We start from the raw sequence: 12,467 nt of genomic DNA on the forward strand, positions 1-12,467 counted from the left end.
ATGAACAGCATCCGTAGTCAGGATCGAACCGGGTCTTTGACGCTGTGAGGCGGCAACTCTACCGCTGCACCATCGTGCCACCATTTCTTGTTGATTCAACAGGGTTCCATTTTAACCATTGGATCCATTAAATGCAGTAAATAGCCACTAGAGGGCAGTGGTGGACGTTGTTAGCTCATTGAGTAACTGGAATAGTGAGAGTGGATGTGGAGAAGAAGTCTCCACTAGTGGGAGAGTCTGGGACTGAGGTCACCGCCTCAGAATAAAACGATGTGGGTTTAGGAACGAGATGAGGAGGAATTTCTTTTGTCAGAGGGTGGTGAATCTGTGGAATTCTTTGCCACAGAAGGCTGTGGAGGCCAAGTCAATGGATATATTTCAGACAGGGATAGATAGATTCTTGATTAGTACGGGTGTCAGGGGTTATGGGGAGAATGGGGTTGCGAGGGAAAGATAGATCAGCCATGATTAAATGACAGAGTAGACTTGATGGGCCGAATGGCCTAATTCTGCTCGTATAACATGAACTTATGAACTTTAAAGCATCCCACTAACAAAACCATTATCTTGCTTAAGTTAGTGGACAGTGAATATATTCTTCTATTCACAGCTGCCTAGAATGAAATGTTAGATGAGTGGTTTTATGAAAATAAATTAATGTGCCCATGGCTAATTGTGAATATATGACAATAGACAATAGACAATAGGTGCAGGAGTAGGTGCTGCACCTTCGAGCCAGCACCGCCATTCAATGTGATCATGGCTGATCATCCACAATCATTACCCCGTTCCTGCCTTCTCCCCATATCCCCTGACTCCGCTATCTTTAAGAGCCCTATCTAGCTCTCTCTTGAAAGCATCCAGAGAACCCGCCTCCACCGTCCTCTGAAGCAGAGAATTCCACAGACTCACCACTCTCTGTGAGAAAAAGTGTTTCCTCGTCTCCGTTCTAAATGGTTTACTCCTTATTCTTAAACTGTGGCCCCTGGTTCTGGACTCCCCCAACATCGGGAACATGTTTCCTGCCTCTAGCGTGTCCAAGCCCTTAACAATCTTATATGTTTCATTGAGATCTCCTCTCATCCTTCTAAACTCCAGAGTGTACAAGCCCAGCAGCTCCATTCTCTCAGCCAATGACAGTCCCGCCATTCCGGGAATTAACCTTGTAAACCTACGCTGCACTCCCTCAATAGCAAGAATGTCCTTCCTCAAATTAGGGGACCAAAACAGCACACAATACTCCAGGTGTGGTCTCACTAGGGCTCTGTACAACTGCAGAAGGACCTCTTTGCTCTTTCGCGTGTTATAAAGACCAACATGCCATTCGCTTTCATCACAGCCTGCTGTACCTGCATGCTTACTTTCATAGACTGATGTACAAGGACCGCCAGATCCCATTGTACTTCCCCTTTTCCCAACTTGACGCCATTTAGATAGATGCCATTTGCTACCAAAGTGGATAAACTCACATTTAACCGCATTAAACTTCATCTGCCATGCATCTGTCCACTCCCCCAACCTGTCCAAGTCACCCTGCATTCTCATAGCATCCTCCTCACAGTTCACACTGCCACCCAGCTTTGTGTCATCTGCAAACTTGCCAATGTTACTTTGAATCCCTTCATCCAAATCATTGATATATATTGTAAATAGCTGCGGTCCCAGCACCGAGCCTTGCGGTACTCCACTAGTCACTGCCTGCCATTCTGAAAGGGACCCGTTAATCCCTACTCTTTGTTTCCTGTCTGCCAACCACTTCTCTATCTGAAGAAGGGTTTTGGCCCGAAACGTTGCCTATTTCCTTCGCTCCATAGATGCTGCTGCACCCGCTGAGTTTCTCCAGCATTTTTGTGTACCTGGGATTTTCCAGCATCTGCAGTTCCTTCTTAAACACTTCTCTATCCATGTCAGCCCTCTATCCCCAATACCATGTGCCCTAATTTTGCCCACTAATCTCCTATGTGGGACCTTATCAAATGCTTTCTGAAAGTCCAGGTACACTACATCCACTGGCTCTCCCTTGTCCATTTTCCTAGTAACATCTTCAAAGTTGCATCTGTCAGGTACAACTTGGTGGGCATAGCTTTAAGGTGAGAGGGGCAAAGTTTGAAGCAGATGTGCGGGGTAAGTGTTTTACACAGAGGGTGGTGGGTGCCTGGAACACGCTGCCGGGGTGGTGGTGGAGGAAGATATGATTGTGGTGTTTATGAGGTTTTTGGACAGGCACATTGATAGGCACATGGATATGTAGGGAATGGAGGGATATGGATCATGTGTAGGCAGATAAGAGTTGGTCTTGACTGTGTTTGGCACAGACATTGTGGGTCGAATGGCCTGTTCTTGTTCTGTGCTGTTCTATGGAACTGCAGAAAGGATGGATGGGGAATAGCCTTGGGAGGCTAGATCAGCTTAATGCTGAGAAGCAACATCACTGGGCTTCAGCCATGACCAACACATTTGTTGATTATCATGTTCTGGGTTGTGCTATTTGGGTGGCACAGTGGTGCAACAGGAAGAACTGTTGTCTCTCAGTTCTACAGAGCCAGGTTCGAGCGTGACCTCAGGTGCTGTCTATGTGGAGTTTGCACGTTCTCCATGTGTTCACGTGAGTTTCCTCCGGTTGCTCCGGTTTCCTCCCACATCCCAAAGACATGCGGGTTTGTAGGTTAATTGGCCCTCAGTAAATTGGGACAACATAGAACTAATGTGAACGGGTGATCGATGGTCAGCATGGACTGGATGGGCCGAAGGGTCTGTTTCCGTGCTGTATCTCTAAACTGAACTAAACTAAACTGAAAGATGGTAAAAATAGATTCAGCAGTAACTTACAAAAGGGCATTGGATGTGTACATGAAAGGGAAGTGTGTGCAGAGTGGGGAGAGGTGTGTAACAAAGAGGATCGGTTTCCACATGCGTGTACAAGCTGTGTACAATTTCCATCTCTCTGACGCCTGCTCCTTGCATCCTTTGTTCAGTTTCTCTGGATGGTTCTGCGGCACCAGATTCCACCGTTGCAACCAGCACGGACATCCCAACACAACCCACCTCAGGTAAGATTCATCTTCTGCCCACTGGACTTTGGCTTCGAAACGTCAAAAGAACGTTCTTGTAGAGCAGAAATCTTCAGTATTAAATGAATGATACAGGTGTGTAATTCCTGCTCTTACAGCAAGATGGGCTTTCAGGTGAAGATAACTTTCAGGAACTATTCTGACACAGTAAATATGTCAGCCAGTTTGTACACAGCATCTTCCCACAACTGCAACAAGATATTAATCATTGATTTTTTTGGTGAGGTTGGTTGTGAGGTAATTAGCGGGACAGGGGATTGGAAGAATTTTCTTCCTTTTCTTCAAAACAGTCCAATAAAACCATGTACATCTTTAACACATTGATCTTGTCACATTATCTGCCTGTTTCCAGATTCTACATTACGACCCACTGGTGTCACAACATACAAGACTGTTGCCAACATTAACATCACCACTGGAACCGCAACAGGTGAGACTTACAGTGTTGTGTTCAGGTATGGTCAACATGTTATAGGAAAGATGTTGTCGAGCAGGAAAGGGAACTGAGAAGATTTACGAGGATGTGGCCAGGACTCGAGAGCCTGAGCTACAGGGAGACGTTGGGCAGGCTAGGACTCTATTCCTTGCAGTGGATAAGGAGTGATTTTATAGAGGTGTATAAGATCATGAGTGGATTAGACAGAGTAACTGCACAGAGTCATTTATCCAGGGTAGGGGAATCTAGAACCAAAGGACTTAGGTTTAAGGTGAGGGCGGGGGGGGATAGATAGGAACCAGAGGGGCAACTGTTTTACACAAAGGCTGGTGGGTGTATATATGAGGAGGTAGTTGAGGCATTTAAAAAACATTTGGACAGGTACATGGACAGGACAGGTTTAGATGGATATGGACCTAACACAAGCCGGTGGGACAGGTGTAGATGGGGCATGTTGGTCGGCATGGACAGGTTGGGCTGAAGGGCCTGTTTTCACATTGACAACTCTGTGCCTCTGTGAATTTCAATGTTCATAACGTTTCGTTGTTTTAAAACTCTCAGTCCGAGTTGTTCTAAAATTGATTATTTATTCAGATTTTGTGACATATGTGTGAATATAGTTAAAAGTAAGGAAAGAAAAATGCAATGTCTGGTGTGATGTTTGATCTGGAGTAACCGTGGTGGATGGTAAAGAGTTCACATCAACCTGATGTTGCTAACGCACGATCTGTAATATTGGCTCATATGGTTTTGGGTCCAATGAGGGTTGAGCAGATTGAATACATTGCTGTGGAGACCACGACATGTTACTCATGAAACACGTGGTCCTGAGTGGTAATTTGTCATTTCACCATGGTCATTGAATCACCTGGGGCATTCAAAGACCCCACCCCACTCCATCCCTCCCACCCCACTATGATAGTGGTGTTTTAGAGATAGATAGGCACATGGACTAGAGTGATGTGGATCATGTCCAGGCAGAGTTCATCTTGGCATCATGTTTGGCACAAACATTGTGGGCCGAATGGCCTGTTCCTGTTACTGCTCTAACTTCTATGGTCGATGGCTGAGGCAGATACAATAACAACATGTAAAACACATTCAGACAGATACATGGATAAGAAAGGTTTAGATGGATATGGGCCAATGACAGGCAAATGGGACTAGTGTAGATGGAACAGCTTGGTCGGCATGAAAGGCCTGTATCTGTGCTGTAAGACTCTAATGCTCTTGTTTTGGAATGAATGTACTTGACTATGACTATATTTTGCAGGCTGTGGCATTAAAGGTCCAACTTCCAGTAGGATTGTTGGTGGGACCAACGCACAAAATGGCGAGTGGCCGTGGCAGGTTAGCCTGCAGATCGGGAGACACGTTTGCGGTGCCTCCATCATCTCCGACCGATGGCTCATCTCTGCCGCCCACTGCTTTAGAATGTAATTTCACTCATGTCTTTGTTCAGATCTCCATTCACAGCACCAGCGCAAAACCCCCAACTTGGTGTAGGTCACACTTTGGGCGCTAGAGATTTTCATGGAAGTTTACTCATGCAACTCCTAAAGTTCATGCTCACCAGACATAGGAGCAGAATGAGGCCATTTGAGGCTTTGTTAGAAATTGGCAAGTATGAGTTTGTGGGAATTACAGAGACATGGCTGCTAATGGCCAGGGCTGGGAACTGAATATTCAAGGGCATATAGACAGGTGGGCAGAGGGGGTGGGGTAGCTCTGTTGGTGAGGAATGAAATTCAGTCCCTTGCAAGGGGTGACATTGAGACAGGAGATGTGGAGTCAGTATGGATAGAACTGAGGAATTGTAAGGGTAAAAAGACCCTAATGGGACTTATCTAAAGGCCCCCAACAGTAGCCCCCAAACTCTAGACAAGCTGGCACCATTCTGCAGCTTGTCCCATTTCTGCAGAAGGCACATTTAAATTGACCAAATGGCCTAGCAGCCCAGAACCCTTTCCTCAATGTTAATGTCCTGGCAACTACAATTTGGCCAGAATTAACAACTACAGGAGCAAATATGTCCTTCTGCAGTTGTACAGGGCCCCAGTGAGACCACACCTGCAGTATTGTGTGCAGTTTTGGTCTCAAAATTTGAGGAAGGACATTCTTGGTATTGAGGTTGGCGGGATTGTCATATGTTGATAGAATGGAGCGGCTGGGCTTGTATAATTTGGAATTTAGGATGAGAGGGAATCGTATTGAAACATATAAGATTATTAAGGGTTTGGACATGCTAGAAGCAGGAAACAGAATCTGGGGCCACAGTTCAAGAATAAGGGGTAAGCCATTTAGAACGGAGATGAGGAAAAGCTACTTCACCCAGAGAGTTGTGAATCTGTGGAATTCTCTGCCTCAGAGGGTGGTGGAGGCCAATTCTCTGGATGCTTTCAAGAGAGAGTTAGATAGAGCTCTAGGGGCTAGTGGAATCAAGGATATGGGGAGAAGGCAGGCACGGGTTACTGATTTTGGATGATCATCCATGATCACAATGAATGGCGGTGCTGGCTCGAAGGGCCGAATGGCCTCCTCCTGCACCTATTGTCTATTGTCTGTTCCTGTGCTGTTTTGTTCTATGTTCTATGTCCATCTGATGAGCATTCACACTTGTATAACGTGTCCTGCAAGCCTCATGTACTCCACTCCATTCCCTCCACAGATGCTTCCTGACCAGTTGAGACCCTCCAGCACTTTGTGTTTTTCTGAAGATTCCAGCCCCTGCAGTTCCTTGTGCCTCTGCTCCCGTCCTTGCCATCCCTTGCCATTCTCAGCATCCTTCCATCCATCCTGCTTGTAGCTGTGTGAGTGCCACTTCAGAGTCATAGAGTGATCCAGCGGCATATATACCACATCTGCACTAGTCCCACCTGCCTGCATTTGGTCCATATCCCTCTAAACCTGTCCAATCCATGTACCTATAACTGTTTCTTAAACATTGAGATAGTCCCAACCAAAACTACCTCCTCCGGCAGCTCGTTCCATGCACCCACCACCCTTTGTGTGAAAACGTTACCCCACAGATTCCTATTAAATCTTTTACCCTTCACCTTAAACCTATGTCCTCTGGTCCTCGTTTTCCCTACTCTGGGCAAGAGACTCTGTGCATCTACCTGATCTATTCCTCTCATGATTTTATACACCTCTATAAGATCACCCCTCATCCTCCTGCACTCCAAGGAAATAGACACCCAGCCTTCTCAACCTCTCCCTATAGCTCAGGCCCTCAAGTCCTGGCAACATCCTTGTAAATCTTCTCTATACCTTTTCCTGCTTGACAACATCTTTCCTATAGCACGATGCTCAGAACTGAATTATTTGTCCTTCTTTATTTGAAGACAGAACAACTCAACCCTCTGGCAAGTGTACATGGGATCGGTGGAAGTGGGGACAGGCACAAGACGAGACATCAGACAGATCATCGTCCATCCCAAATACGCATTGAACAACCCTTTCGACTATGATGTTGCAGTCCTGGAACTGTCCAGCCCACTCAGCCTCTCCAGTGTCATCTACCCAATCTGCCTCCCATCCAGTCAGCAAGTGTTCCCCAGCGGCCAGCAGTGCTACATCACAGGATGGGGCAGACTCGCTTACCAAGGTACGGTCTACTGTGGATGAATTGAGTCGAGTATAGGAGCAAAGAGGTCCTTCTGCAGTTGTACAGGGCCCTAGAGAGACCACACCTGGAGTATTGTGTGCAGTTTTGGTCCCCTAATTTGAGGAAGGACATTCTTGCTATTGAGGGACTGCAGCGTAGGTTTACAAGGTTAATTCCCGGGATGGCGGGACTGTCGTATGCTGAGAGAATGGAGCGGCTGGGCTTGTATACTCTGGAATTTAGAAGAATGAGAGGGGATCTTATTGAAACATATAAGATTATGAAAGGTTTGGACACGCTAGAGGCAGGAAACATGTTCCCGATGTTGGGGGAGTCCAGAACCAGGGGCCACAGTTTAAGAATAAGTGGTAAGCCATTTAGAACGGAGATGGGGAAACACTTTTTCTCACAGAGAGTTGTGAACATGTGGAATTCTCTGCCTCAGAGGGCGGTGGAGGCCGGTTCTCTGGATGCATTCAAGAGAGAGCTAGATAGGGCTCTTAAAGATTGTGGAGTCAGGGGATATGGGGAGAAGGCAGGAACGGGGCACTGATTGGGGATGATCAGCCATGATCATATTGAATGGCGGTGCTAGCTCGAAGGGCTGAATGGCCTACTTCTTCGTCTACTGTCTATTGAATAGGCAGCATCCCCACCAAGCTCACCCAAAACAACACCTATCCAGACAAAAGAAGAATTTAGAAATTAGGAGAGAGTTTAGTTTAGTTTAGAGATACAGCACAGAGATTAGGGAAACAGGCCCTTCGGCCCACTGAGTCTGCACCGACCAGTGATCCCCACACACAACACAATTCTACACACACTAGCAACAATCTTTTAACAATTATTTTTACCAAAGTCAATCAACCTACAAACCTGGATGTCTTTGGAATGTGGGAGGAAACCATAGCACCCGGAGAAAACCCACGTGGTCACGGGGAGAACGTGCAAACTCCATACAGACAGCACCTGTAGTCAGGATGGAACGCAGGTCTCTGGTGCTGTGAGGCAGCAACTCTACCGCTGCACCACCGTGACGCCCTGTTCTCCACAGATGCTGCCTGACCCGCTGAGTTACTCCAGCACTCTGTGAAACGTCACCTATCCATGTTCTCCACAGATGCTGCCTGACCCGCTGAGTTACTCCAGCACTATGTGAAACATCACCTATCCATTTTCTCCACAGATGCTGCCTGACCCGCTGAGTTACTCCAGCACTCTGTGAAACGTCACCTATCCATGTTCTCCACAGATGCTGCCTGACCCACTGAGTTACTCCAGCACTCTGTGAAACGTCACCTATCCATGTTCTCCACAGATGCTGCCTGACCCACTGAGTTACTCCAGCACTCTGTGAAACGTCACCTATCCATGTTCTCCACAGATGCTGCCTGACCCGCTGAGTTACTCCAATGTACTGCTGCACCTCAGTGATGTGACGACTTTAGTGTTTAAATTGTTTTTCCCAGGATCCCTTCCCTTCATCCTACAAGAAGCAGAAGTGTCGGTTATTGATGACCAAACGTGCAGGAATGCCTACAGATCCCATATCACTCCGAGAATGCTGTGTGCTGGTGTATTAACGGGAGGAGTAGGTTCATGTCAGGTACCCTTACCATTTTATTCACATTTACCGAGTAAAAATGATGTAGATTCTGTGTTCATTAATAGCAGCAATGAGTGACTTCAGCAAGTAGCTTTAGTTTAGAGATACAACTTGGAAACAGGCCCTTCGGCCCACTGAGTATGTGCCTGCATGGATTTTCTCCTGGTGCTCTGGTTTCCTCCCACATTCCAAAGATATGCAGGTTTGTACGTTAATTGGCTTCGGTAAGTTGTAAATTGTCCCTAGTGTGTGTAGGATAGGATTAGTGTGTGGGGATTGCTGGTCGGCACGGACTCGGTGGGGCCCATGGGCCTATTTCAACTCTGTAACTCTAAATATGGCATATATACTGTATTTATATTCAACAAACATAACGGACAATCATGTACACACAGAAGTTGCAGACGAGGTGTACTGGAATTAAAGCCGATATGAAGGGTTTATTTAACGGTGGTGGGGGTGGGCGGGAGGGTGGTGGGTGAGGGTGGGAGCGGTGGATGGGTAGTGGGTGGATAGTGGGTGATGGGTTGGGGGGGGTGGTGGGTATTGGGTGGATGGGGGTGGTGGTGGTGGGGGCTGTGATGGTTCTGTCCTCGGCACTAGAGCTGGGAGATCAAGCTCAATCATGATGGGGCCACAGCAACGGTTTCCAAAGCCAAAGGATGAGAAAGCAGAAGATACATGTTCAGATGCAGGCATTTAGATGGACAAGGGCTGATTAGGGAGAGTCAGCATCGTTTTGTACATGGGATGACGTGTCTCATGAAACTCATTCACTTTTTTGAAGACGTGACCAAAAAGGTGGATGAGGACAGAGCTGTAGATGTTGTGTACATGGACTTCAGCAAACCATTTGACAAGGTTTTGCATGGTAGGCTGCTCTGGAAGGTTAGATCGCATGGAATCCAAGGAGAGGTAGCTGAATGGATAGCACATTGGATGGCTCCATGGAAGGAAGCAGAGGGTGATGGTGGAAGGTTGCTTCTCAGACTGGAGGCCTGTGACTTGGGGTTTAGTGATAGACCTGTTACTGTTTGTCATCTACATCAATGATTTGGATGAGAACATACAGGGCAAGATTAGCAAGTTTGCTGATGATACAAAAGTGAGTGGTTTTGCAGATAGTGAAGATGGTTGTGAATGATTGCAGCAGGATCTGGAACGATCTTATAGAGGTGTATAAAATCATGAGATGAATAGATCGGGTAAACACACAGAGTCTCTTGCCCAGAGTAGGGGAATCGGGAACAAGAGGACATTGGTTTAAGGTGAAGATAAAAATCTAAGGGTTAAGATGTTTACATAAATGATGGTGGGTGTCTGGACTAAACTGCAGGAGGAGGTCGTTGAGGCAGATGCCATCGCAAAGTTTAAGAAATATTTAAATGGGTCGATGGATAGGACAGATTTAGAGGGATATGGGGAAATTTGCCAGCTAGTTGTGCCAAAGGACCTATTTCCATGCTGTATGTGTCTGTGTCTCTGTGTGTGTGTGTGTGTGTGTCTATATCACTTTCACTATCACTATCCCCGATGTTGGGGGAGTCCAGAACCAGGGGCCACAGTTTAAAATAAGGGGTAAGCAATTTAGAACGGAGATGAGGAAACTCTTTTTCACACAGAGGGTTGTGAATCTGTGGAATTCTCTGCCTCAGAAGGCAGTGCAGGCCAGTTCTCTGCATGTTTTCAAGAGAGTTAGATAGAGCTCTTAAAGATAACGGAGTCAGGGGATATGGGGAGAAGGCAGGAACGGGGTAATGATTGTGGATGATCAGCCACGATCGCATTGAATGGCGGTGCTGGCCTGAAGTGCTGAATGGCCTACTCCTGCACCTATTATCTATTGTCTATTGTCACAGATGTGGGGGCTTTGGCGAGGGTGCAGAGGAGTTTTACGAACAGGCTGCCTGGATGAGAGGGTATTAGCTACCGAGAGTGGTTGGACAGACATGGATTGTTTTCTCTGGGGCTTTAGAAGTTGCGGGGAGACCTGAGAGAGTTTCTAAAGTTAGGCATAGATATGATAGACAGTCTGAACCTTTTCCTAGTATGGGATAATAAGATACTTGAGGACATAGGTTTAAGGCGAGAGGGACAAAGTTTAAAGGAGATGTGTGGGGCAAGTGTTTTTCACGGAGGTGGTGGGTGCCTGGAACATGCTGCCAGGGTGGTGGTGGAGGCAGATACGATTGTGGTGTTAAAGAGGCTTTTAGATAGGCACCAGGCATGTGCAGTCGGGGTAGGCAAGGTAGTCTGATTAAAATTATAAAAAGGTAATTAGTAAATGTAAATAGTAAAGATTTCTAATTCATTTACTAAATCAGTATTTATTATTAAATGGTTATTATTTTAATAATGGATCTTAGGTGGTCGTATTTCTCCCGTGCCTTTTATCCACAGTACGTGTAATACACGTAACTACGTACAACTCAGGTGCCGTGGACGCTGCTTCAAGCCTTCACGTACAATGGGCAATAAAAGCAGCTGAAATCCTGCCTTTACACGGTGGACTGTGCACAAGGTGCTGCGCACGCCCACAGGAGAGGAGACCGATCTCCGCATGCGCGGTTTCACCATTTTCTGCGCGTGCGTGGATTTTTAAAAGTCAACTGACAGCCCAGGGCCTACCCGGAGTAATTCCTCATGGCACGAGGCTGATAGGCTCATGGATATGCAGGGATTGGAGGGATATGGATCACGTGCAGGTTGATAATGGTCTTGGCATCATGTTTGGCACCAACATTGGGCTGAGGAGCCTGTGCCTGGGCTGGACTGTTCTATGTCCTATGATTGAATGTAAAGGAGACGTTATTTTGTAACGGGTGAAGCAGCTCACGAGCTAAGGATCAGTCACGTGTTCACTCGGTGTCCGCCACTCACACTCTACACAGCGGCTGTGGAAAGCATCTTGTCCGGAAATATCACAATCTGGTTTGGGAATTGCTCTGCCCAGGACAAGAAGGCTCTGCAGAGAGTAGTACGTTCGGCCGAACGCACTATGGGAACTTCACTCGCCCCCCTGCAGGAACTGTACATCAGGAGGTGCAATTCCAGAGCCAATAAGATCATGGGGGACCCCTTCCACCCCTGCAACGGACTGTTCCAGCTGCTACGTTCAGGCAAAGACCTCCGTTGCCATCCTGTGAGAACGGAGAGGTTGAGAAGGAGTTTCTTCCCAGAGGCCATTAGGACTGTAAACTCCTATCTTACCAGGGACTAACTTTACTGAACCACTCTACTGCTTTTTTTTAAATTGCTGATTTATTTTTTCCTTTTACCTTCCGCCCACAATATTTAATATGTAAAAGAATATGTGATTCTGTTCCATTCTGTTTGTTTGTTTGTCTTTTTGCACAAAGTCCGCGAGCATTGCCACGTTTCATTTCATTGCACATCTCGTATGTGTATGTGATGAATAAACTTGACTTGACGTCTGCCTTGCTTTGTCACAGGGGGATTCTGGAGGACCCTTGGCCTGCAGTGACTCGAGAGGAACCTGGTTCCTGGCGGGAATCGTCAGCTTTGGCGTCAGATGTGCTGTGCCCAACTTCCCTGGCGTCTACACGCGTGTGACAGCCGTGAGAGACTGGGTGGAACAACAGACAGGGGTGTGATCCAGCCAGCACCTCCCCCTGACGTCTCCCTCACCCCTCACCCTGGGGTGCTCCTCCCCTCCCCCCCTACACAAGGATCTCTCCCCCACCCTGGGGTGCGGACACAGACTGGGGAGTGAACCAACCAGCACCT

The 12,467-nt window shown here is 47.0% G+C and overlaps 1 protein-coding gene across 1 annotated transcript in view; it reads left to right on the top strand.

Moving 5' to 3' along the window:
* The window catches only part of LOC116971610 (transmembrane protease serine 9-like), an 865,719-nt gene extending 853,350 nt beyond the window's left edge, over positions 1–12,369 (top strand). The window contains exons 4-8 of the mRNA XM_033018846.1: positions 2,976–3,050; positions 4,781–4,943; positions 6,852–7,114; positions 8,584–8,720; positions 12,173–12,369. Of these exons, the coding sequence (XP_032874737.1) occupies positions 2,976–3,050; positions 4,781–4,943; positions 6,852–7,114; positions 8,584–8,720; positions 12,173–12,334 (800 nt within the window). The 3' untranslated portion in view covers positions 12,335–12,369. The remainder of the gene's footprint in view (positions 1–2,975; positions 3,051–4,780; positions 4,944–6,851; positions 7,115–8,583; positions 8,721–12,172) is intronic.
* Positions 12,370–12,467: the final 98 nt, after the last annotated feature.

This window comes from Amblyraja radiata, chromosome 3 (genome assembly GCF_010909765.2).
Source record: "Amblyraja radiata isolate CabotCenter1 chromosome 3, sAmbRad1.1.pri, whole genome shotgun sequence".
In the NCBI taxonomy this organism is placed as follows: domain Eukaryota; kingdom Metazoa; phylum Chordata; class Chondrichthyes; order Rajiformes; family Rajidae; genus Amblyraja; species Amblyraja radiata.